Here is a 25,748-nt window from a genome sequence, read left to right as displayed (position 1 = left end):
AAGCAACACCTCAGAAGGCAATGCTGCCCTAACAGTCCTTCTACATGGCAGCCTGATGCCAGCTGTTTGGGATTTCTGTGATTAGTGTTCTACATTTGTGATCTGCATCCAACTAGAAGGAAGAAAGACAACAGAACACAGCTGAATCCAACAGTAGTTTATTACACACTCTTGGCAGATGAAGCTAGACACTTCAGTTACCGTGAATTAAATATTAGTTGACGACTGCAGAAAGCGTACGAGTACAAAAATGTCATTAACAATAACCAAAGGTTCTGACATTGACTTCTGAACAGTTGTACGCTATTATACAGCAACCACTATGTGATCCTCAACCTAAATCAGGGCTTGCACTTGAAAGCACTTTTCGTTCTGTTTAAAATAAAAGCTCTCCAAAAGGTGGAGAGACTGGGGGTACAGCCACATCATTTCCCAGATTACTGTCAACATATATCCTTGCCTAATATGGAGAAACCTGGGTTATATTTTATGGATATCTGCTTTTATTGGGGAATACAATAACAAGAAAAATATATGCATAGAATTTTAAAAGCTAAAGTCCAATATGCACAATATTTTTAATATATATTTATATATAGTACTACAGATTTCATATAGATCAAGAATAGGCCAAATTTTGGCCCAATTTTAAGTGCATTATTATAAAATCCCCTTCAGCCTCTGCTCTGACATTTCAAGCTATTAGCTATCAAATTATCTCTTTCAGTGCTGGTATTATAAACACCCCTGTTGTAAAATCTTACTTTCATTTCAGGCCTATCAGCCTTGACTTCCACTAGACTTTCTAATAAAATAAAGTTCTCAAAAAAAACCACAACACCTCAGTGACAGCTTTAGTCACATAGTTTAGTCACAACTGTGAGGGCTTCTTATTTACACTTCTGATTAATATTTTTAAGGTAGCATTCTCCTCTGCACCCTTCACACTCTTTGACCTTGATTACATCCTGCAAGCACTTACTACTTACTGCTTCATTTTGTTAAATGGACTCTTACCAATATGCAACTTCAGGTACAGAGCTAAGTGCAAAAACCATTTTCTAATGCATAATTAACTTGCTTAAAAACTCAGCATCTGATACAAGCATTTTAGAGAACACCTAAACAGTAATACTCTCTCTGCCATGTGATACCTCATTTTGGTTCCAAATTAAGTTTTGTTTGCCTTTGTTTCACAAAGTAACATAGGAGGAACAACATTAGTGACCCAGTTATCAATCCATTTGACTCAAAGTATTCACAGTATATTTTCAATATGTTCATATATCACCTGGAACAAAAACACACTTAAGCTTTCTATTGGAGTAGAGGGGAAATTTTTCTTTACTTTGAAGGTAACAGCATTGGATCAGGCTGCCCACAGAGACATGGCATCTCCTTCTCTGGACATACTTAGGACCTGCCTGGATGCTCTCCTGTGCAGCCAACTGCCAGGAACCTGCATTAGCAGGGTTGGACTACATGATGTCCAGAGGTCCCTCCCAATCCCTACAACTCTGTGAAACTGTCAGACGTGGCATTAAATGATTCAACGTAACTTCCTGACACAAAGTCATCCAAAGCTCCTCAAAGACATTTGTAGCATATAGCAGGAGAGTGCTTCTGAGTGGTATCTTAAAACAAAGGTTATTACAGAAACTTGAGTCTCAGTAACCAAAATCAGTTCTCCTGCCGTTATGTTAGCTACTGACAGCATTCTGGATCTTATTACTCAGCACTGCTACAGTATAGAGGAAAAAAATGTCAATTAACTGCTGGCGATGTACAACCAGATCCAGCTGCTGTGAAACAACTTCCAAGTTCAGCTCTCTAAAAGTCATGTAAAAACTGGGATAAGAAATCTTAAGAACAATCTCCCAAATCTCAAAGGCAAGGATATGACATGTGCACCTTAGCAGGCAAGTCACCTAACACACACTAATCATTGGATGCATTCAGGGTTCATTCTCAATGAAATACATATGGAACTTGGTGCAGAAATCCCAACAACATTAATAGGAGCTTGACAGCAATGGCCCCTCATACAACTGAATTGTTAAAACATCTTATATTGCATGTGAATCTCCTTTTTGTATTGAGAAAGCAAATACTGAAATAGAGACAACTTTTAACACAACAGATGTATTTACATACAGCATGCAAGGCCTGTTTTATGTATTTGAGCAGCTACAACAGCCACTAACAGCCCTTAAGTATTTACAAGTTCAAAAGAATCCTCACATAAGGAGGATTACAGGAAGTTTAGGACACTCATTAGGAAATAAACAAGAAATGTGTAAAAACACCAATGAAAGCAATAATAAGATCTAATAGCAGAGGAAAACCTGTCAGCTTTTAAAATCAGGACTATTTAACACTGTTCTGGTAAGAAGCAAACAAAACTACACACCATGTTTAAAGACACTGTTCATAAAGAAGCACATCTTTCTGGTGTCACGTTGGTTACTTTGTTTTCAATTTTTCCTCCAGAAGAAAAGCTGCACCTAAGCTTGAGAAAAGTTTCTAAGCAAACAACTCCCTCTGCTTTGCCAATTTACCTTGATTTTTCATTTTTATTTAAATTTGCAAGGTAAGTAATAAGGCAATGTGACCAGATGCTAAAGAGCCCCATGGGTGATTCCATAGAAGAAAGATACTTTAATTGTGGTTCACAGAACAGAAAGCAAAAGTAAGAGCTTTATTGTAAACAAGAAACTTTTCTCATAAGGAAAGGTTCTAGAACTTGCATCTGCCTTGCACTGTGGAACAGGTCAGGAAAACAAATTTCTTATGCATAAGCAGACTGGGACAGACTGCTGTCTCTTCTGTCTCATGGAAAAAAAGAATTGAGTTCCAAATTACACTCTACATTACTTTTAGTTTCAGCTTTGCATTTCAAATGGCAACCAAACAACCCCAATTTAGCTTATATCTTTTAGTAAAAAACGTGTATCTGTACCTGCTTCAATAATGTAGTTTTCTTTCCTAAAGACTTCATAAATCAGAATTAAAGTGAACGGGAATCGACATGTGAGTAATGCTTCTGCTTCAACTCCAGGAGATGTATGAAGTACATTGCCCTTCTGAAAAGACACTTCACTACCTTTTAAAAGCTATGTTAAATGCATTTATAAATAATTTGGTACCAGCTGCTGCTCACACTAGAATCATTTTTTTCCACATCCAACTCCAGCAGTAGTTTAGGGAAAAGAAAGCGCTCTGGTTTTACCTGTTTTATTATGACTAATTGGAGGAATCTTAATTTATTTTTGGTTAATAATGAATTAAAACAAAAATATTTCAGTTGGCTTTTTTTTTTCCTTCTGCCTTCTAATACTAATCCATACTAGATGATGTGTTGTGCTAAACATGAAAACAGAGGAGTAAAAGTCCATTCATGTAAACTCCACAAAAGCAGCTGCAGCCTTAGCGACAGGGGAGTAATGCTGTACAAAGCAACATCCCAGTATGTTTCCTACAGACCAAACCATGTGCTACATGGAGCGTGGCACTCTGAAGTATGTATGAAAATATAAAATGTGTACTTTGTGTAACGGCAGAATAAGCGACAGTGCAATTTTCCTTAGCCCAGTGAAAATCCTACCTGCATTTTCCCCACCCAGCATTCCAGATCTTCCACAACAGGTTCCATTAATAGTACAGCAGAGCAAGCACAGCTACAAAAGACACTGTAAGAACATTCCTATTTTGTAAACTTCAAGTTCCTAGAAGTCAAATACGTACCTTAAAATCAGTTTTTGTGCACACATTCTTTCTATGCTACAATTTAAATATGCTTTCTATAAAATACAAAGTTAAGACGTTTAATGAAAATGTCCTATGTTTTAGGAAAAGTCATCCCATTATTGTCCTCAGACTCTTAAAGTAATTGGGACTACAAACAACTTGTTGAGGGCTTTTAAACATAAGGCATTTTGTGTACATTCCTCCCAGCTATTTATTCAGTGACTGCTTTAGTGCTCAAAGCCAAGCCAGAGGAAATCAAAACCCTCAAAACCTTGGGAACAAATTTATCTTTCATATACATTCAGCATACAACTGCAATAAAGGAAAAGACAAAAATTAGAAATATGACTGAATTAAACTAACCATCTTTCACAAGGTAAGATCTTTTCAGCTGTAAAAGTAGTTCAACACACCATCAATTCTTTTGAATACATTCATAGCTTTGCATTCTGAACACACATCAGAGAAGTCCAATTTCATGTCCTCTATTGCCAACACATGGAATCTTGGACTGCTCTGAGGAAAGAGATACAAAGTTCTGAGCTCATTCCTCCAGTAAAAAGAACCTCCCGATTGCAAATATTCTGTAAGAAAATGTGAGCTTTGTATTTTAGCTAGATGACTCCCTCACCAAATTATGGTTTTGCTGAAAGAAACACCGACACAAAACAAAGTTAACTCATGTGTGATCAAACAGGAAGACAGCTCTGGCTGCAACACACCAGTTCCTAACATGGAAACAACGAATTGGGTAACAGTAACAGACAAAATGAAACTCAAAAAAGAAGCAAATGAAATCACAATTAAAGGGTCACATCCTGCTCACCACTGCAAAATGAATCATGAAAAGCCCAAAAGTGCGTAACAGTAAAACCCAGATATGCACAAACCGTTCATGAAGTGACCATAGTGTGTTCTGCTCACACCTTCCTGCCAGAAGGCCTGATGAATTTACATTGATCATTATCTTACAGCTGAGCTGGGTAAAAGTGATTATTACCTTTTAACGCAGTGCACTAATGAATTAAAATATTCACTTTTTTCAAGAGCAGGGATATTTTCTAAGTGTATATCTAACAAGCACAGGACTTCTCAATCAGTTTGGAATACTACATGAGGTCCCTTTCTTAATAGAATGCAGTATTTTTATTGTTTTTATTTTCATACAATTTTGAACATCTTTCCTTTGTAAAAACCATCTCCAGAAAAATATATCCTCTTCAAGGAGCTTACAATACACGTTAAAAATACCTACAAATAGGTTATTGCCCATTTACAATCTCTTGAGGTCAAGAACAATTCTCATGTCATTTTACATATGCTATTTCAACAGGCTAAACCCTGAATGTTCCAGTTCACTTGAACCTCCTCAGCAACATGGACAGTCACCATTTAAAAATACCTGCCTAATTATAAACCATTTTAAACACAATTAGTCTTTTTACATCACAGTATACGTGGCGTTTTTTAATTTAGCAACAGAAAGGCACAGTTATTAAACTGTAAGATACAGTACCTGAATCATACATGCTCTAGTGTTACCTACCACCAGTGCAAATCCAGACTACTTACCCTGCAGGGGATGCTAAAAAAAAAAAAAAAAAAAAAAAAAAAAAAAAAAAAGCTTCTATTTGGAGTGACTTTCCTTTAGAAAACCTCAATCAAATTAAAAGTTTGGTCCGTTAAATATGCCTATTAGCCAAAACATCTCACTCCCACACTTTTAGGAGATAAGTGAGGAAAACCAACTTAGCACTGTATGACCCAACAACTTGAATAAGTTACTATGAAATGGCAAAAAAAAAAAAAAAAAAGTGAATGCAGCTTTCTGATTAGCTGTCAGACATACATGTTAAAGCATCAACATACACAGATACAGTATGACAGACATTCCAGGTACATTCACTGCATCACACACAGACTTTGTGACAGCAGTAAGTCTAGACACAGCATTTATAGACATCAGCACTTCAAGGTACCCACCTTCTGGCCCCACAGCACACCAGAGATGTGCAATGTCTTCTAAATGCTTTGTCTGCTATGTACTGCTGTGGAAGTGAAGACCCTGCTAAAAGCCAAGCTCACCGGCCTTCCCTTAGCAAACAAGTGCACCTCTTCCAAAAGCAACTAGCTCTGTTTTCCTACTTGAAGTGATGAATTTACATCAGGAAAGACCGATGAAGTGGAAGACGCAAGGAACAACAGACATGAGGGAGAACCCAACCATTCCATACGTGATATAGCGATAGGGCAGCTCAACTTCCATGCGTTGTCTCGCTTTCCGTACGTCATCGTGTGGTATGCGAAATATTTTGCATGCCAGTGGAATAGTGGCTTTCTTCATTGCTATTTTTGTTAGTAAGAGAATTATTACGCCAATCAACAACCGTAATATGGCTTTTCCAAACACAGTCACGGTGAGAGAGGAAAGAGATAAAGGCAGTGTATCAAGAGGGGGATCTAGTTCCACACCCATCATGTAGTTAACATGAGAACCACAGGCTACTCCAGCACCACAGCCCAGTATCTGAGCTGTGTCTCCACGCGATGTGCTCCACGTGTCCAGAGTAAAAGAGAAGATGCCCAGGGCTAAGTGCAGACTGATGATAATTAGGGGCGCATACTTGTAAGTTAAGTTGAAGTCATCAATCAGGTCCACAGCTGGATGGAAGACAATTAAGATGAGAATTGCATACAGAAATCCAGCAATAACATCCTGTTGAGGAGAGAAAAAGATGTTTTCAGTGTAGAAACTATTTTAAAAACATAGTTTAAGTTACATTAGCATGAAGACAAACCCAGCTGCTCCGTTGCTAAACTCTAATTGCAAATTCCCATCTTTTCATATTTACAGGACATGTCTTTTTTGTTAAGGGTAAAGTAAGGAACTGTATTTGATCAAATGATATTGTAGAACTGCCTAACTGCTGGCTACAAGGGTGGCAATGAGTAATGGTAAGGCAGCAGAAGACTACAGCAGCCAGACATTAGAGCAGCAGGGATTCCAAACAACTCCAGATTCAGAATAAGCAACAGCAAAACCAATGAATGCTTCCTATTGTGCAAATACTGCAGAAGAGAAGGGGGAGGAATTTCTTAATACCTGAAGTTCAGTTTTGTCATTTTTTAAAAGCATCTTCATGAAAATGTTCCTCTACTTATTTTTCAGCTTATCATTAAATTTCAGCTATTGTTGATTAATTACTTTGTTACACAGAATTACCTACGAATTTTGTCACCTTTATTTATTAATAAGCCTGTTGAAGTCTTTGTAGACGTGAAAGCACTGAGGCCAAATCACTTTTATCACATGCTTACCAGATTTCCCACATAAGTCAAGAGGTATGATTCCCATCTGCAGTATTTGTGTTGCGGTCTTCAATCAATCATTTGTATTCAATTCCACTAACTAAATGCTTGATAAAAGCTCTAATGCAATTTGACTGATACAAAATCAGACCTGCTCATTTCAGAAGCTTCCTACCATTTGCCACCCTACCCCCAACATCATGCAGCAAAGTTCATCTACATTACAGGTAGCAAAATTAACAGGATTCACTCAACACTACAGAGATACAAGAGCTCTGAGTAGCCCAGTCTACATGATGCATTGCTATTTCTTGCATGACTTGGTCCTAGGGCATTATCTGTCTTTAGCTGAAATAGCAGTGCATCCCAATTGTTCTCCATACAAACGGATCTGACTTGGTAAGCCTCCAACTGCTAATGCAAATCACTCATTGAGCTCTTCCCCAGCTGCCTTATTTTCACATGCTCCTTTTATACTTCCCCCATCCACCAGCTTATTTACTCACTACCAACTTCACCACTTCGTCAGCTTTTCTCCTTTCAGCACTTAAACCTCCTTAGCTATCTTAGATTCAGACTGCCATTTTGAAGTGTTCTTTAGATTATATATTTTTATATATTACCTGTGTCCATATCTAGTTTGGGTGGGTTTTTTCCTAATTTTTTTTTATTAAAAATTCTATTTCTCGAGGATGAGAACTTTGTTATTCATTTCTTTTGAAACTTTGATATGTAAAACCCCAGCATATGCTCTGAAACCTGAGCACAAACTGACAGCCACTCTATTATCCAACAAAACTACTTCTGCTCTGTAGGGGAAAGTCAGTCTATGCTTTGCTACCTCTATCACCCAATTTTGCACTAAATCTGCTGGAGTATAAATTAACAGAAGCTTGATGTGTATTTTTAGCTACTGTGTCAGCTCTGTAAGTATTCTGCTAAACCTCCACATACAATTTGTCTCAAGCAAGTGTGCAGAAAGATCTCTGTAGGATCAGCCTAAAAGAATAACACCTTCTGAGAGAGATACAGAGTACCTCAAGGGCAGATACAAAAACCTTTTATACACAAACTCTGCAGAACAACAAATACATCCCCAACATTCCACTGGTACTTCAGTAAATGCAGCAGCCAACTGCAGGAGGCATTTCAAAGTTGTTCCAACCGTGATTCACACAACGTGCCTCCTTTGAGTGGTCTGTAATTCAGTTTTGCTTATACATCTAATATAATCAGTTCAGCCTACATTGCTGTCACCCCAGATCACGATTAGAAATCAGTGCATGCAAGTCTAAAAATGAAGGGGAAAAAAAATCCAAGCATGAATTACTTTGCCAAAAAAAAAAAAAAAAAAAAAAAAAAAGCAACTAACTTCCAGATGTTGTTCTCACTCCACTTTTGTTACTTGCAGGACTTTCCTAGTTCTCTCCATTCAGTATAAACAAATTCATGCTTGAACAGTGTTGGGAAAGATGATGTAATGCAATCTGAACTCTACTGAATGAAGGCTGACTATAAGCTTTTTTTTCCTGCACTGAAACTGAGAACTGGAAAACGTGAATGACAATTCAGTGACACAAACTTTTGTACAGAATATTAAAGCAGACTGCTTCAACACAGCTCAGCAATTAACCTTTAGGTCATGCAACAAGAGCAAATGCAACCTTAAATATTGTAATCATACACCACTAGTATCCTAAAAAAAACTGAATGAGGGGTACACATTACTGTAAATCTTGATAATGTACTGCTTTACATTCCGCTTACTTTCGTTCTGCTTCTAACACCCTCTGAGATCACCTTGTAAGGGGCTTTGTGCAGAAACTAGCAGAACTGCTACCCAAACACAGCAGCCAGGTATTAACATCACTATTTGTATTGATCTCAAATTTAATAAACATCAAGTTACAGAAATAACAACATAGAAATAACAACAATAACCTGATAGAAAGCTGCTCCAAACTGCTCATGTCTACTGTCCTTTACTAGAGCATCCACTTACTATAGGACAGCCTAATAATTCAGTTAACGCGTGTCTGGGTGCCTTGTTCCTTTCTATACACGCTTGCTGCATGCTAAGGACAGCCTAGAAAAACTGAGTACATAAGGAAGATCATATTGCTCTATGTTTTCTCCACTGAGGAAATGCAAGTATTCTGTTCCTACAGGTATCCTACAAGTCCTGTATACCATGCCCTGTACCATGTAGAAGATACTCCAAAATAACGTTAGATACAATGACTGCACTGTAGATGCTCCTGCAATGAAGTTTATGAAGTCAGAAATTAACAGAAGTTGTTAAAATGAAAATTCAGTATGATTATTTCTTACCAAAATGGAATGCATTCCCATATAAATTCTACTGCAGCAAACCAAAGAACACCAGCAGAACGCAAGGATCAGTCCAAACATAAGGGGATACTGGTAGGAAAAGAATTGAAAGATTGTATTAGTGCTTGGGGAAACAAAAAAATCACTAAGAAATCTATGATTAACTACATAAATGTAACTTTCAACACTTGATCCATGCATCTCATGCTCATCTTTTTCTTGCCTGAGTCTACCCAATCCCACCCGGCTACCTCCACTAAGTCTGCTTTTAATTAAGTCAAAAACTACAAAAATCAAACTTCTTCAATTTTTTCCTTGTCCTGTTCCTCTGCACTGAGGCCACGTGAATTTCAGAGCGTTAGGACTCCTGGGTTTGGGCTGTTTCATTGTGGGTTTGTTTGTTTTTCCCAGACCAAGCAAGAACAAGTTACCAGATCTTTATAACAGTTCGCCTTGCTGAGCTGTGGTGCTCCAGATTTGAACCACAGCCAGAGTCAACCCTTGTGCTATAAGCTGGGGAACAGTTTCACCCTGGGTAACACAGCTATGTGATATGCTGGCATTGTCAGCAGCCATCCAGGCAGAATCTAGCAGCTTTACCTTTCTCATGAGAAAGCAGAACTCCATCATTTACTGCTGAATTCAATACCCTGCAGACTGTTTTAGAGGTTCTGCAATCCACGATGTGATCTCCAAGCCAAGGTACTAAACTCCTAGCATAGTAATCTTTGATCTCTAGGAAATCATATAAGTTTCTCTTACAAGACTTAATCAAACTCCATCAAATTACCACCAAGACCTTCTGGCAAAAAAAAAAAAAAAAAAAAAAGATGTTTTCATTGTTATAAAGACTCCTCACTAGGAAAGAACAATTTACTTGGTACTAATTAGCACGTAGCAGAGTGTAGAACCAGCATATTAACTTTTATAGGTTTGGGATGATTGACAGAGCACCACCTCCACATCTGACACCGCAGTAAGAAACTCTTTCCTCACCACTCCATTGCAAGATGTTGTGTAAAGCAAGATACAACTTCCCTTTTCAGCTTTCAAAATACTCAGTAGTTACAAACAAGAAGCAGTCACAAGACAAAGCATTTCTTAAACTGCTTCACTTCCTATATGAAAGCAATGATATCAACATCAACTTTTTCATTATTTTCAATATAAATAGTTTGAAGGGCAGAATACCCACCTCTTTAACCCCTTTAATCAGGCCTTCAATTCACCTGAAGTTGTACATTCTTTGTAAAGGCCATTTAACACATTTACAGACTTTTAAATCAGTATTTCAATGAAAGCCTTAAGAATTATTGGCTTTCCATATTATCACATCACTCCTTCAATTCTCAGCTTCAGGTTGATCTTAATGAGACAAACCTCAGAGAAAAAATTCCCCAAACTATCAGAAAATCAGGAATTCTACATTTCACACAAAAACAGAAATGATTTTAAGGTGAAACCTATGTGCCCAGCTCCCAGCTGTGCTGCATCTAGTTTAAACTGATTAATGAAGCAAGCAGCCCTTTTTCTACTGCAATTGCCTACAAACTGTACCCAAACAAAGTTACATCCCCAATAACTTATTTCTACTGGAAAGGAGGGAAGAAGCTCAGAAGCTGGAGGTTTGACAGGAAGACTAATGAAGTGACAGGACCAGCAGGGTACAGCAGCTAATGACACTGCTATGATAAGTTTGGATGGTGCAGGGGATGATGTTAGAGCATCTAACAGCAAGAGCCTCAGAAGAAAGAACACAAAGAAAGGTGTATGTGAGGAGCCGTGCTTTAAGAGCTCTCAGCAAGTCATTATTACAGCAGAGGGACAGGAGAAAGCCTGGAAATGAAGCGATTGCTCTCAGGGATTCTCACAGAATCACCAAGGCTGGAAAAGACCTACAACATCATCCAGTCCAACCATCCACCCATCACCAACAGTTCTCACTGAACCATATCCCTCAACACAACATCCATACCCTCCTTGAACACCTCCATGGTCGGTGACCCCACCACCTCCCTGGGCAGCCCATTCCAGTGCCTGAGCACTCTCCCAGAGAAACAGCACTTCTCAAGGGAGGCGTTAGGGGAAGCAGCAAGCTGTGTCACTAACTCCCACTTTGAAGAAAGTTTTGGAAAGAACACCTGGCTCTCACACTGCTATATACGTATAATTTTTTTATGCTGTTGAGAACAGTTCTCCATTAATACACCTAAAAACACTGGATAGCCTGGTTCATCTGCACCAAAGCATCTGAGCTCTTGTATATACAGACTTTCCTATCATGCCCCCAATAAAAAGCCAATTATATATTTTACAGTGGTTCACATATTCTTAAGCACAGCAGAATTTTTAACTGAACCCCAAGCAAATTACTCTTACTGAAATAGTTTTAGTATGACCTGCCAACAAGCGTGTCCACAGCATGAAGCACATTCTGACTGTTGCTCCTTTCAGTGCATGATGCTGATATTTGTAGAAGTCCTAAACCCAGCCAGTTTCTTTGCACCCAGATGAGCTTACTCACCACAGTGTATATCACACAGAACAGTCTCCAGCCCACCAGAAAGCAGCAGACTTCCAAAACAACAATTATTCTAATTTCCATTGGAATAATATTCCACAATGAAGTAGTTAAGTAGATTCCCATGATGAGCTCCCACACTAACCATTCCCTTCCCTGCTCCCAACAGGCACATGTGGGCAGCTGTTGGGTCATGAAAACTGATAAGTTACTTTACTGATATAAAAAGAAGCTTCAGATAGACATAAATACGTATAAGATGAAAGAATGAAATTTGACCTAAGAAAGGTTTTAGCCTTTATCTGTCCTGCCTTACTCCAATATTATTTCTGTACTCCCTGCACAGCACACACACAACTGATATGATTTTCCCCAACCCCAAAACCCCCCTGTGGAGCATCACGAAGCTGTAAGTATGTGCTGGGGCTCCAGAGTTTGCTGGATTTCTGCTAGGGAGGTCAGCAGAACAACCTCCCCTGTTAGAACAAAAATAAAGCATGATATCCTGCTTCTCCAGGGCCTGTTTTCACTCCTGCCTTTTAAAAGCAACCACTAAGATCAAGAATTCTTAAGCTGGTCCTACCAGTTTGGTGCTCTAAGATCTGCCTCGAGGTGATACGGCAATGGCATATTTTGTTCTCACACAAGGAATAAGTGTACCAGGTGACTAAAGGAGAATATTAACACTCTCACACGCTTTGCAGCTCAGTCAGAACACTGCTCAGCACCATGCCAAGCTGTAACACCACCTGGGGACATTACTGTGATCCTTAAAAAGTGAAAAGAATGAAGTATTAGCAAGCACTTTCCAGATGATGCTTTATCTGGAGAACAACGTGCCATTTCAATATGTTTACGTGCACACAGTGATGTAACACCATTCATAACCTCCCACTGCGTAGGCATATGAAATCCCCCAAATATCATTTATCACTTACTGGCGTAATGCCTCGAGGGTATTACCATGTGTTATCAGGCCTGCTTTACAACAAACCATGTTTCTCACAGCTCCTCTCTCAATCACAAGTGAATCTTCAAAGAAAGAAACAGCTTCTAAGATGCTTTTGCCTTAAAACAGGCACATGTTATGGAATATTCAACTGAAAATGTTAATAGAAACAAATAAAGTGTTCACAGAATACATGCCTATGTTCTGCAAAATTTATTAGATATCTCAATTGCTTCTATGCCAACAGTCTTGAATATGTTGAATACTGATAGAACTGTGTAAGGCAGTTGTTTTTCTAAAGTAAAAAACCTTGTAACTTGAAATTCTTAGCCTTATATTAAAAAGCTCACCTAGTACTAAAGCTGAACTTTAAAATCACACATTGACTCCAAGGCAACATTTCCCCTTGAGGAAAGCACCCACTTTTCACATTAGATCAAATCACCGACCTCCACCTCACACAAATCTTTCTCCAAAATCCAGAACAAGAGTTGAGTAACATGCATAAACATGCAGCACACCAAGCACTCCAAAGAGAAGTAGAGGCAGATGGAATTGACAGCATAGATAAAAAGAAATGCAACAGATAGTCAAGCTGCACCCATTGGCATTTGGTTTTTAAATGTTTGCATTGATGCGATGCGTTATGCGAAGGCAAAGCGTCTCCATCTTTTTATTTGTAAACCAGGGACAGATCAGGAAGCGTGCTTTTTAAAGAACAAAATTGGGCAAAGTACAAATGAACTGATGTACTGAATTCACACCTTCAGTGAAAGGTCTGGCAATAAAGCTGACTACCAGAATGCTGACCTTCCCACAGGCCTCAGTTTTGTTCCCACATCCAGAATCTTGTTCCAATCGAGTACGCAGAACCAAATCAGTACTGTTTGGAAAACAGCAGTGAATCCACTCCCAGTTAAATTCTTTAGCACTGTATGCCTTGTGCTTTCAATGGAAAATTCCCATTTTCCTCGACCACATCCTCCAAAGAGAACTTGTGAGCTTCTAACTGCATCACACAGCACATGTCCTCCCACCCCTTAGCTGACTTTATGCCAAGAGCCTCAATAACATAACCATTGTTTTAAAATGCTCATAAGGAAACAATCTGTCTGAAAAGCTTTGACCTCGGTCAGAAAAGTCTTTCTTTTAGAATGGAACATTTGTTAAACATACTCTAGATGCTCATTTCTTCACTGTTTAAAAGCACATTCTGTACTAAGTTTCCAGTACCCACAAAGGGCTCCAAATTAATTTTCAAGTATATTGAATCTTCTACAGTATGATTTTAAAAGATCACTGAATAAGAAGTCCAAATCTCAGGTTGAGTTTGAATTTGGGCCACTTAGAAGAAAGAATAGGAGCAGCAATTGCAGCACCATGCTTTTACCAGGAGGTCTGGGCTACATATTGGTGACAGTCATCTGAAAAGCTATGAACAATTTTGACAAAAGCTACTGAGATGCAATTTGGCCACATGAGTACAAAACACAGCGTTATTTTCTTTCTTCCACTGATGAATCTTGACAGCAAAAGGCATAAAAATCTGAATGCTGTATGACATTATTAGAATCTTCTCTTTAAGTTCCAAGATAAAGATTTCAGTGCCAACCTTGTGGAGAGCTACAGGCTTAATTCTCCACTAGGTATCTGAAAAGAAATCCGGAGTTAAATAGGAACGAGAGCCTGTCCTTTCTCCTTGCAAGCATCAGAAATAACCTCCCTCCCCACATCCCACAAGAATCACCTGGGACTTCCTCTGTTTATACCCTCAAAACCTGAAAAACAGTTTTTTCTGCAAACCGATGTTCTACACTACTTAAAAATTTGCTTACGTGGAACTGAAACATATTTAATGCTGATCAACACAATTCCATAGGACAGGCTGCTTCACAGCCTTAGCACAGACCCCCCCAATGGATCTGTAGCAGGCTGCTATGCTCAGCTAACACAAACTTGTTAAGAGTACATGCATCAGACAGGCCTCACCACTCTTCCCTAGCTTTCTCCACAAAGCAGCTCCATTCACGTTGGCGTATCTTGTAGCCCACTCAAACGCGCAGCACAGGGCAAATTCTTCCAAATTCACAATTCTGTCTCATGATCTCTTTACCATGCAAGAATTTGGGGCTTTCAGATCACCTCTTCAGCCAGGCTTCCCACATCAGAAGGGTTTTGGGTTGATTGCTTAAGAAAAATGTAACTCAGAGAAGCACGCATGTCGCTCCCTGTGCAATCCCCACGATAGCAGCATTATGATGAGACCATTCACCCAGCACCAACAGTTAATCATTCCCCATTCCCAGGGGTATCTAACAAGTCAGTCTCTTGAAACAGAAGAGGCAGACAATTCTAATGCTAAAACGTAGTAGTGGTTCAACTGAGTGATGCAGAACTCTCTGAAATCCCAATACAGAGCCTGTCCAACCCACCTCATTTTATCAGATTCATCAGTGTTGCACAGCAGAAGTGATGGTGCAAATGAAAAACTTCTGGAAGGGTGCTTGTGTTGGTACCACATTGCACACACAGTTTGTACTGTGGAGAATCAGCATGGCATTAAGTAAATGAAAACTACAAAATGCTTTGAGACGTGTCAGTCAAAGCAGCAGCTACAAAATGCTTGGGCTCTACTGGGAGTCCAGTTGTAGGGCTTAATAGGCCACCATTCTCATCAGTGGAGTCATTGTTAGAGGGATTTGTACATACAGCACAGGCAGACGAGTACACAGGGAGGATAATTCTGTCATGCTCAATGATCTAAACTGCTTTGCAATATAAGCCCTACCCAACAATGTTAGTTAACACAATTAAATGCAAACTGCTCATTGATCAAGGCTCCATGCTCCCACTGAACATCAGTTTAACCAAGCAACACAGGAAGGCAAAGCCCGTAAGCCAGAAACTGTGGCCAAAGCCAGGGTGTACTAACTAACTAATCAGTCCTAACTCAAGCACAATATCTAATTGAAATCAGCAGCTCAAAGCCATCAATTAAAATGTAAATAAAACTTTTTCCCCCACAGTCTCACATTAAGGCTTTTGGAGATCTGGCAGATGACAACCAGCAGTTCACACCATCTCTTCCACCCCACTCACAACACTGTTTTGAGCCAACCTGCATCTCAGGGAAAGCAGGCTTCCTCCAGTGTGACGGAGGAACTGCATTCCTTACGTTGCATGGGGATCTACAGCCTCTCTGTCTGTCCTTAAGCATCTGTCCTCCTCTTTCAGGGTATCAGAACATTCAAGATGGGAAGAAAGATACCATTTGTAATACTCCTTAATTGTTGATTTCATCTTTGTAATTCAAGCTTACCTAGATGTCTTTGGAACAGGTAGTGCATCCAACTGAGATTTAAAAATATATCTAATATTTAATAAAATGATGCAAGAATCAGAAGTTTCAGGCAGGCTCTCATAACAAAAGGACAAAGTGAGAAACTACATTCCGCACTAGAAAGAACAGCTAGCTATCATTCAACTTAACATCTGACTTTCATCTAGAAGAAAACACTTGTGCACTTTCACAGGGAACGTTCAGTGCAATCACATTTAAAATACACCATCTCTCCAAATATTTTACTTCAGTAACTGCATTTATTAGCAAATATTTTACTTTTACTACATGTAACCTAAACTCCTTCTGAATACAACATGAAATGCAAGTTGTTGTGATAGGACTAATGATAGACACTGAATAATAGGGAATCTTAAATTTAACGATTTAAAAGAAAATCAATTGGAAATGAAGTGTTGTGCTTCCAAATGGGTGATTTGGGCTGTACCTAGGAAAAATAAAGAGCAGATTTTCCTTGTACTCTATATTGTTTAAGGGAAAGACTAACAGATCGTTTGATAGAAGAGTATTACACAATACTAGGAAGTCATAACCCAACAAAAGCAAACTCCAAGTAAGTTATACAGGAAAGCGATTCCCCTTTCACTTGAGTAAGTTCCCCTGGGGCAAGAGGAGATTTCTTTGGTGTAAGAAAGCCCCTGAAGTGTCCAACTCTGTTACTTTTACTCCAGGAAAGCCTGCCAAGAGTTACAGCTCTACCTCCTAAAACTCAGCCCCATCCCACTACGATTGTTCAGAACAAACACTGCTAAGATTTGGAGTCGCAGTTACCACGATAAGGTCTGAGTAATGCTTGCTTATACAGAGTACAGAGAAAGGCTGCACCTCAACATCTGCAGCAAGTTCAAAATCTAACCACCTGTACCTGCTGATACACATCTGTAACTTAAAAGCTTGCCATTAACAGCTTGCCAAGTAAGTTAGATGTCAGTTCCAACTGCTTTTGTTGGTGGTGGTTTTGGTTTGAAGCATCTTTTTGTTAATAGTTTTTGCTCTTATTCTTTTTGGTTATTTAAAACTCTTCTATTTACAAAATTGCACAACAAAAAAAGTTTTCATATAGATTCTACCCCTTTTTCAAAGTCAGTAAAACATGGAAAACAGCAGGAGTGTTAGATGAAAGCTTAATTTCTATTAGAAATGTTGGATATCTTTCAGTACATCTTATGGGTTAACTTTTAATATCTAGAAATAATTTTTAAAGTCAGAAAGATTTTAAATGGTAGAATCTGGTTTCAGAAAGATCTGTTTTTCAAACTCATTTCATAGGAGGAATGAAATCATCTGAAGACTTGCTTTGCTCCCTCATTTCTTAAGTGTGTTCTAAGTGAAGAAGAACAAGGCTGTCTGCATATAACTTCTTAATACACATTCATTAAAACTGTATCTAGTCAATTAGCACAGTATTTCATGGACTGCAGTTGCAGAACTAGCAAAGAGGAAATTCAATCCAGTTCACTGCCAAAAGAACTATTTTACACATTGTCAATTTGCTGGTTTTTAAGAGCAATCAAGGCAGGTTCTGCTTAGTACATATGTCATCAAAATCTGTGCAAAAATGATCTACTGATACTACTAAATGAGCTTTCCTACACACACAAAAAAAAATCCCATTCATCTTTTATAGACATCCCTCTCACATCTAAGAAAACCAATAATATTCAGATATGTAGACAGCCCTAAAAACCAATTTCATGATGAAGCACCTCAGAGACAGAAATACATTTATTTCATGAATACGCACAACGTGTGAAACGAAAGCCTGCCAGGCTGTAGCAGAGTAGGAAATCACATCTTCCTAGCAAAGAATATGAATCCCCAACAGCTTTCTTCTAGGAATGCTGCACCACCTCACAGAAGTAGATATGTAAGCTCTGGTTAAAGAGAAGACAAACATGTCACAGACTCCAACCTTCATCTCCTTCTTTCCTCTTGGGCACCCATTTAATACGCTGAGATAAAGCCACAGAGCAGAGATTGCAAACCAGCACTGGAAGATAACAGTTCAGCTTCTGCACAAAGCTTAAGAAAAGAACTCTCTTTACCAAGGCGGCACACATGGCTTAAAACAATCAAGTTTCATAACAGAGTTTGTAAATATTAACTGCTTTAAAGTAGAACTATTACTTCAACTTCATACACAGAGCCCTCAAAACCTCACACTGAGTGTTTGTCGCCTGGAAAAGCGTTCTGCCTCACTTACTGCAGGACCTGGCGCAGTGATTTACAGGACTGAGTACACGTCGGGCTTCCTTCGGAACCCCTGCTGTCGGCCACACAGCTAACAGCGAACCACAATGCAGCCCATGCCGCAGCGTGCACAGATGGCCAGCAGCATTCCTTCAGCTTCGTGCACTGCCTCACAGTGCAAAAGACCCCCGAGTGCTTAGAATCATAGAACAGCCTGGGCTAAAAAGGACCACAATGATCACCTAGTTTCAACCCCCCTGCGATGTGCAGGCATACCAAAGGTTTGGAGATTGATTCCTGCTAATTATTGGCACGTTAACAGCTATAAAGCCATCCGAAATTAAGCATAAGCCTCAAAGCAATAAATGAGCATCACCAGTTTACAGGCTGTTCAACTAAAAATAATGAGTTAAAGAAAAGGCAAACTGATTCAAGCTATAAGGTGACTCGAGGCAAAGCAGGCTCAGCAAAAAGCCCTTCAGCTCCTGGCTCCCCACCAAATTCTCAGTCAGTAGAACCAGAAGCCTATACAAACATCGGATGCCTATCGCAGCTGCGTGCACAAACCCTACAAGAGAAAAGCTGAAAAACCTCGCGGGAACAATGCGCCCGTTTTTAACGCAGACTTGCAATGCACGCAGAGCTGACCGCTCACTGCAGAAAAGGGGCAAGAAGGAAGGAAACACGGCACGCCACGGCCTCACAGGACGGGGAGCTGAGCGTTACCTGCCAGCGGCCGTAGCTGAGCAGCAGCAGAGCCAGCGGGATGGCGGTGCCCGACATGGCGTGGGTGGAAGGCATGCTGTACTCGGAGTTGTAGAAGACCTCCAGCTTCACCACGGGCGGGGAGGCGGGCCGCGGCCAGCGGATGACATCCTTGGTGCACTGCCCCAGGTACATCACCCACACCCAGATGATGATCAGCCTGCGGCCCAGCCAGGCGTCCAAGTTCCAGATGCAGAAGGGAAAGAAGAGGATGTAGAAGAGCTCGTTGCCCAGCTCGGTGCCTAAGCTGAAGAGGTAGTAGAGGAAGCGGCTGCGGGCGTTGAACTCCTGGCAGCCATCCTCCTCCGTCAGGGAGTTGCGGCGCGGCCTCCGCCAGCGCCGTTGGGCGGCCGCGGCCCCTCCGGGCACGGCCCCGTTCCCCGCGGGATGCCGCCGCCCTCCCGGGGGAGACCCGCCGTTCGCCACCGGCCCCCGGCTCCCGGCCCAGCCCGCGGGCCCCTCCACCCCGCACAGCTGCTGGAAGGCGGCCACCCCGCGCGGGTCTTGCAGGTTGGCGACCAGCCGGGCCAGGCGGCGGCACACGGCCATGGCGGGATGGACGAGGCCGCCGCGGCGGCGGGTCGAGGACGGCTCCGGAGGCGAGGAGCTGAGATGGGTCGAGAAGAAGCGGGGCAGCTTAACGCCCGGTGGGACGGCGGCTCGGGAACAGATCTCCGAATCGTCGCTGGCCGGAGGACGAGAAGCAGCGCCCCGCGCGCTCGCCGCTGCAGCCGCCCCCGCACAGCGGCGCCTGCGCGCTGCTCCCGCCCATACGGGCGGAGACCCCCCTGAGGGGAGTCCTTGCGGCGCGGATTGGCCGTGATCCCCTCTAGGTCCCGCCCTCAGGGGAAAGAGGAACCAATCAAGGCTTGGCGCTGCCTGGGCGGCGTGCCTCGGCCTCGAGCGTGAGGCGTGGAGGCGGCCGCGGGCGGGGTGTCGGCGGTCCCTGCCGGCCCCTGAGGAGCGCGGCGTTGGCGGTGCGTCCGCCTCGGCAGCAGTCCAGTCGAGCTGGCTGTCCTTCCCTCTGCCGCAGGGCTCCTGGATGCTCCTGGCTGTCCCAGCAGTTGTGTTTCTGGACTCAATTATGCCCTAGTACGTTTGTACCTCACCTTAAAATCAGGAGGCTAAACAAGTGTTAAATGTGCCTCTCCTTGCTGCTTTTGTGAGCAGCGTGATCCAAGTGGCACTGACCATTACAAGGACTGTAGGAAAGCTGGGCTGAAGGAGGACGTATCTGAGGAGAAGGCCCAGCCTTGTGCAGTACTTACAGCAGTGACCTGGAAGCAACTGCAAAAAGTCATCTCAAAGATTAATGGAGGCTTGAATGAAAAATGGCTGGAATGTTGGTAGAAACATCACGTCCAAACAATGAGCCGGGATCACACTCTATCAAAGAGCCAAGTGTGGAGGCTGTAACTATCAGATATAAGGCTAAGCCCTGGGAAGATACTGGCACAGAGAGGGACTTAGGGTTAGAATAAATAAGCATTTTCATAAGGGCTCTGCCATACAATGCTATGACAGAAGAGAGAGAAAAGGATCAAACAATGGAATAACACAGTGCTCATTGTACTTCTCGTGTTTGGCCTCAGCAGTGCCTTCCACAGGACAGTTCATACAGTTCTGGTTTTCATTTCTGAAGAAGCATATTGGGAAGTAAGAGAACAAGCGCTCAGGCAATAGGTTCTGGCGTTTAGAAAAAAAGGCCTTATGCTGGAGGTTTTACGAACTAAAGTTGTTAGAAGTAATCTAAAGGAATTGAGATTGCAGCGTGTAAGAACATTCCTGGGGGAAAGTACAGGATATTAAAGGCTTCTTTAATCTATTGAAGAAAGGCGTAACAAGAAGCAGCGGCTGGAGGCAGGCATTCAAATGAAATAAGACACACATTTTTATATGGTTAACCACCAGAAACCATTCCCAAGAGAAGCTGAGGTTTCTTCATCATTTTATGTCTTCTGCTTAACATCAGAGCATTTCCAGAAATTATTTTTTACCCAAGCAGAAGATACACTTCAGTTTATTGGATGAATACAGGTTGAAATCTGGTGGTCTGTGATACGCATCGTGTCAGGTTAATCTAGTGGGACCTTCATGTTTTAAATTTTAAAGGCCTGAAGCAGACATTTCATTAATAACCATGAGCATTAGAATCTTTTTTTTTTTTTAATTTGTCCTTGTCTCGAAATACTTCTGCTCAATAAAAAACTGGTCAGAATTTAATGCTTGACTGCAGAACGTATGTACTGAGACAAGGTCTGGGGGTTCTGGCCATTTTACTTCCCAAATTTTCCCCTCTTGGGGTTACTTAGAAAAAAAAAAAAAATCACTGCATTTCCATTTAGATTTCTGAAGGAATAGATCCTTACACAGAAATTTCATATAAAACCTGGATAGCAATCCTCCCAGAAATATTTCACATCGAGCACATCAATTATGTAAAATTGCCTCAAGGCTAAGAGGTTCAGAGAGCACCAAATGAATCCTGATAGATCATCTGTATTGTACATTTTATGTATTTATATGTTGCATGTTTGCATTCTAGAGTCTTAACCTCACTTGAGGCATTATCATGACATAAGCAGTGATATTGCCAGTGGAAGGGCTGTTATTATTGAAAGAGGGATAAATGGAAGATGAACAGTGTTTCAGATTAGCAGCTTGTTGGAGAAACACATACAAAAACCCACCCCTGAAATGGTACGTGGTAAATTTTGCTATCTTGAGATGGAAGGTGTGCTGCCATTTCTCTGCCTTCTGAGAAATGTGCAGTGTTAATCCTGCAAGACATACATGCTTCCTAATTTAAATGCTTCCCTTTTTCCTGGATCCCGAGCAGAAAATGCAAAAGCAGAAGCTGAAAAACAAGCTGCCGCCTTCCTTTGTGTTTTCTTTTTCCCACAGCCAAGACACAATCTCCTCTTAAATACAGAACAAACTGAAATCTGGTAATTAACTTGATGATGAATTCTGGAGTGTGATCTGAATAACTGTACCGGCAAAACAGTCACTGTGGTTATAAAGGATGTAGTGAAACTTGTCTTTATGGTATGCTCTCGGTAACATAAAAAAGCTCAAAGTCTTTATGTGTGTGTGGTTGAAACTTTTTGCTTCGACTTTGAACTATTAGCGTGGAAATTGGATGGCACTGAAACTGAGGAAGGTTTTAAGTTACTTTTCTGTTTTTGAAGTGAATAACTGCTGCCATGGGCACTCCATAAGGAGCAGTGCAGTGCACCCTACCACTGAAATGTGTTTCTTTTCGCTGTCTGCAATAGATGGACCCAAAGCTGTTCTGCATACCTTTCAGCTGATAGTGCAAGCATGACATTGTACCACATGCATTTCCACAAGTGGCAAACCAGCCACAATACTCATGGCCACATTCCCAAAGACCATAAGATCCAATGGGACAGCTGTAGGACTGGCGGCCTAGAAGGCACAGAATACATCACACTCACAGCTGCTGCCGTGACCATCCTGTAACATGACAGAAACAGAGTCAGCAGTTATTTATGAGGCAGAACATCTCACTTGCTGTCCCTGCAGATGGCCTCTGGTTTCTGGGTGTATTTAAGGCACTGGTTCTGCCTTACAAAGCCCTAAAACATTGGAGAACCGTTCATCTGTGTCATTGGCAGCCAGCTGTTTTTCTCTTGTAGTGTAATGGAAGGAGCAGGTGGCAGGGCGTTCTCCAGAACTGCAGGGCTTGTTTTCTGTCATCATCTGAAATAGCTTGAATTTGGTAATTTCTTGTGCACAAAGCATCTGTTTGTTAGCTTTTTTTTGAAGAAAATGAAAATAATTTCCTAGCAAGATGGAGGACAAAAAGGAGAGGCTGGAGAGGTCTAGATGCCTGTTAAGATTATTATTCCAAGGCTTCTTGGAGTTTGTTGTATTGCTAATAATTTTAACGTACCTAGAGTTAGAGGCAGGCTTCTTTTAGATAATTTGGGATACAAACAAATAAATATGTGCTTGTCTATTGGCTATGTTATTCCCCATGGCCATAAAAATGTTGGGTAGATTGGGAAGAATAAGGCTTGGTTCTTCTGTTTCTTGTTGTTATTCATTGCTGTGCTATAAAGTTTACCAGCTGCAATAAAAAAAGGAGTTCAATGACTTGCTGCAATCCCCTAAAGCCAGTTTGGCCTGGTTGTGCATTTATGCCTGCTGGATAAAGCTAAAAGTTAAGTGTGTAAGAGTGCCTTGTTATTCTTTGTTTGCTTTCACAATGCTTTCCACCTGTTATTGGCTTTTGTAGATCTGTTAAATTCTTTAGGCAAGTATCACTGTTCACACACTATTAAGTTGTTGCAGTATTTTAGTGTGGTAGGGGAAGGTCACTGTGTGCCTCAGGAATCTCAGCTGTTGGCAGAGGAGATACATTGAGTCAAACTGGCCCAAATAGTGGCAGGAACATCAGCAACAAAAGCAGAAAGTCCAAGCTGTGTTTAAGTGGTGAATGTTTCACTTCAGAGCCTGGATTTTCCAGAGAATGGACTAAGGTGACTTTAGTTTACCTTGGGGTGGCAGAGCACGAACTTCCGTGGCACAAGATGTACTTTATATCACACTGCTGCCTCAGTGGGTGAAGGCTGAGTGTGCCCATGGTCACTCAATCTCCCCAGCTCTTTGCTTTTTGTTTTTAATCCACATGTCTGTATTGGCACACGGTCTTGGAAATGCAGTGATTAGGTAACTGCATGCAGATGCAGAGAGTACAATTTCATGATTTGCTATAGCAAACAGGAATAAAAGGTTTAAGTAGTAAAAGGGGCTGTAGTGATATGATCTCCCCTGCAGAGTCATTCTGGGAATGCAGTTGGTATCACAGAATCACACATAGGATTACAGAATCGCGGTTGAGGGGTTGGAAGGAACCTCAAGAGATCATTGAGTCCAACTCCTCTGCCAGAGCAGGTTCCTTGCAATGGGTCACACAGGTAGGTGTCCAGTCAGGTCTTGAATATCTCCATAGGAGACCCCATAACCTCTCTGAGCAACCTGTTCCGATGCTCTGTTACCCTTTCTGCAAAGATTTTCTCCACATGTTAGTACAGAACTTCCTTGGTTCAAGTTTTTAGGCCATTACTTGTCTCATCGCTATGCACCACAGACAAGAGCCTGGCCTCATCCATTTGCCTCCCACCTCCCTTTAGGTATTTATAAACATCAATTAATTCCCCCTTCAGTTTTCTTTTTCCCCAGGCTGAACAGACCCGTGTTTCTCAGGCTTTCCTCCAGGTCCTTCATCACCTTTGTGGCTCTTCGCTGAACAGTTATATTGTTGTAAGTTCTTCTGCGAACTTAATTCCAAGTGTTCAGCCATATCACTGGCCACTTCAAGCATAATTCAGATAAGGTGACCTTATTTAAGGCATGTTTCTGTTATGTTAAAAATGAGATTCTCTTTTTTTTTTTTTTTTTTTTTCACATCATCTTAAATTATTTTATGTCCTCAATAGCATTATGAGAGTGCCTTGCAGTCATTACTTGTTCAATCCATAGCACTGTTTCATGGGGAACTGGTATGCATAATTCCTCTCCACTCTGATTTACAACTAGGAAGAGATACAGGCTTTTAACAATTTCATTAAGCTTAAATTTGTTCCATTTTCCCAGGTTCCCTCAATTTTAATTATTATAATTGTTTAACATGTTGTCTTCATGATGAGAAATTGGAAATCTTTCTCCGAAGAGACTAACAAGCAATGAAAGCCCCTGGGTGTTTTGCCTCTTAGGCCCAAGATTTGGAACTCAAAATAGTTGTTAAATCTGGGAAGACGGGAGAAGTTTGTTGCTTTGTGGGTGGGTAGAGTTTGCTTTCTCTTTTTATCAGGAACAAGGAATCAAACTCTGAGGAGGGAGGTTTGATTCCAGCTTTTTCAAATGTTCAGGTTAATAATATTTAGCTGTAGGAGTGAAACTCATTTCTAGAAGGTGTTTCTTCACTCTGCCTACCAGGGATTAAATTGAACAGTTTGTTTTCACTTGGAACAGCTGACTGCCTTCAATCCCATGCTCTCCTTTATTAGCCACAACATTTACACATCGAAAAGACAAACTGGTTGCTAACCCAGGGCACGCACTCCTACCTGTAAGTTCTTTTATAGCTATATTTTATTACTAACAAGGCATCAGAGAAGGGATGGAATGAAAAGTACACTCTTGCACCGCTCTTAATCAACTCAGGGCCCTGAATTAGAAGGCTTCTTCCACATATCATCTGAGCATTTCTGCTTATACAACACCTGCAGCCTTTTTATCACCACGATATCTGCAGATCCCTTAAAGATATTTGTCCTCATTAAGACAGGAATGAGTCCTTTCATGCATATTTGCATCAACTGGAGTTATTGCATATTGAGTGGATTTTTGGGTGCGAGAGCAGGAGTTACATCAGTACCTGCAAACCAGCTGTGCTGCAGGTGAAATGAGGGCTGGGCGCCTGGGACAGCAGGAAGCAGATTCTTGTTGGAGCATGCAGGGAGCAGCAGGGATCCCAGCTCCAGGATCCCCACTGGCACAGCCCATGAGAACATACAGCCCATGAGAACATACAGCCCATGAGA

The 25,748-nt window shown here is 41.1% G+C and overlaps 1 protein-coding gene across 1 annotated transcript; it reads right to left on the bottom strand.

The window, feature by feature from the left end:
- Nucleotides 1–142: 142 nt before the first annotated feature.
- SGPP1 (sphingosine-1-phosphate phosphatase 1) lies at nt 143–19,722 on the bottom strand. Its single transcript, XM_042814777.1, has 3 exons — nt 19,135–19,722; nt 9,388–9,477; nt 143–6,463 (listed from the first exon to the last, which is right to left on the bottom strand). Exons 1-3 carry the CDS (start codon nt 19,720–19,722, stop codon nt 5,912–5,914), a joined length of 1,230 nt encoding a protein of 409 aa, XP_042670711.1. The 3' UTR covers nt 143–5,911.
- Nucleotides 19,723–25,748: the final 6,026 nt, after the last annotated feature.

The sequence above is a fragment of the Centrocercus urophasianus genome, unplaced genomic scaffold, assembly GCF_019232065.1.
Source record: "Centrocercus urophasianus isolate 14NV4802_14NV808 unplaced genomic scaffold, USGS_Curo_1.0 seq_14, whole genome shotgun sequence".
NCBI lineage: Eukaryota > Metazoa > Chordata > Aves > Galliformes > Phasianidae > Centrocercus > Centrocercus urophasianus.
This window is presented reverse-complemented; position numbering and strand designations above follow the sequence as displayed.

What these genes read in the sequence shown, in the direction of transcription:
- SGPP1 (XM_042814777.1), bottom strand. Translation starts at nt 19,722, where the DNA reads ATGGCCGTGTGCCGCCGCCTGGCCCGGCTGGTCGCCAACCTGCAAGAC. An exon ending in TCAGCTACGGCCGCTGGCAG is followed by an intron (nt 9,478 to 19,134) that starts GTAACGCTCAGC and finishes TTTTCCTACCAG; the next exon opens with TATCCCCTTATGTTTGGACT. An exon ending in TGGGAATGCATTCCATTTTG is followed by an intron (nt 6,464 to 9,387) that starts GTAAGAAATAAT and finishes TCTCCTCAACAG; the next exon opens with GATGTTATTGCTGGATTTCT.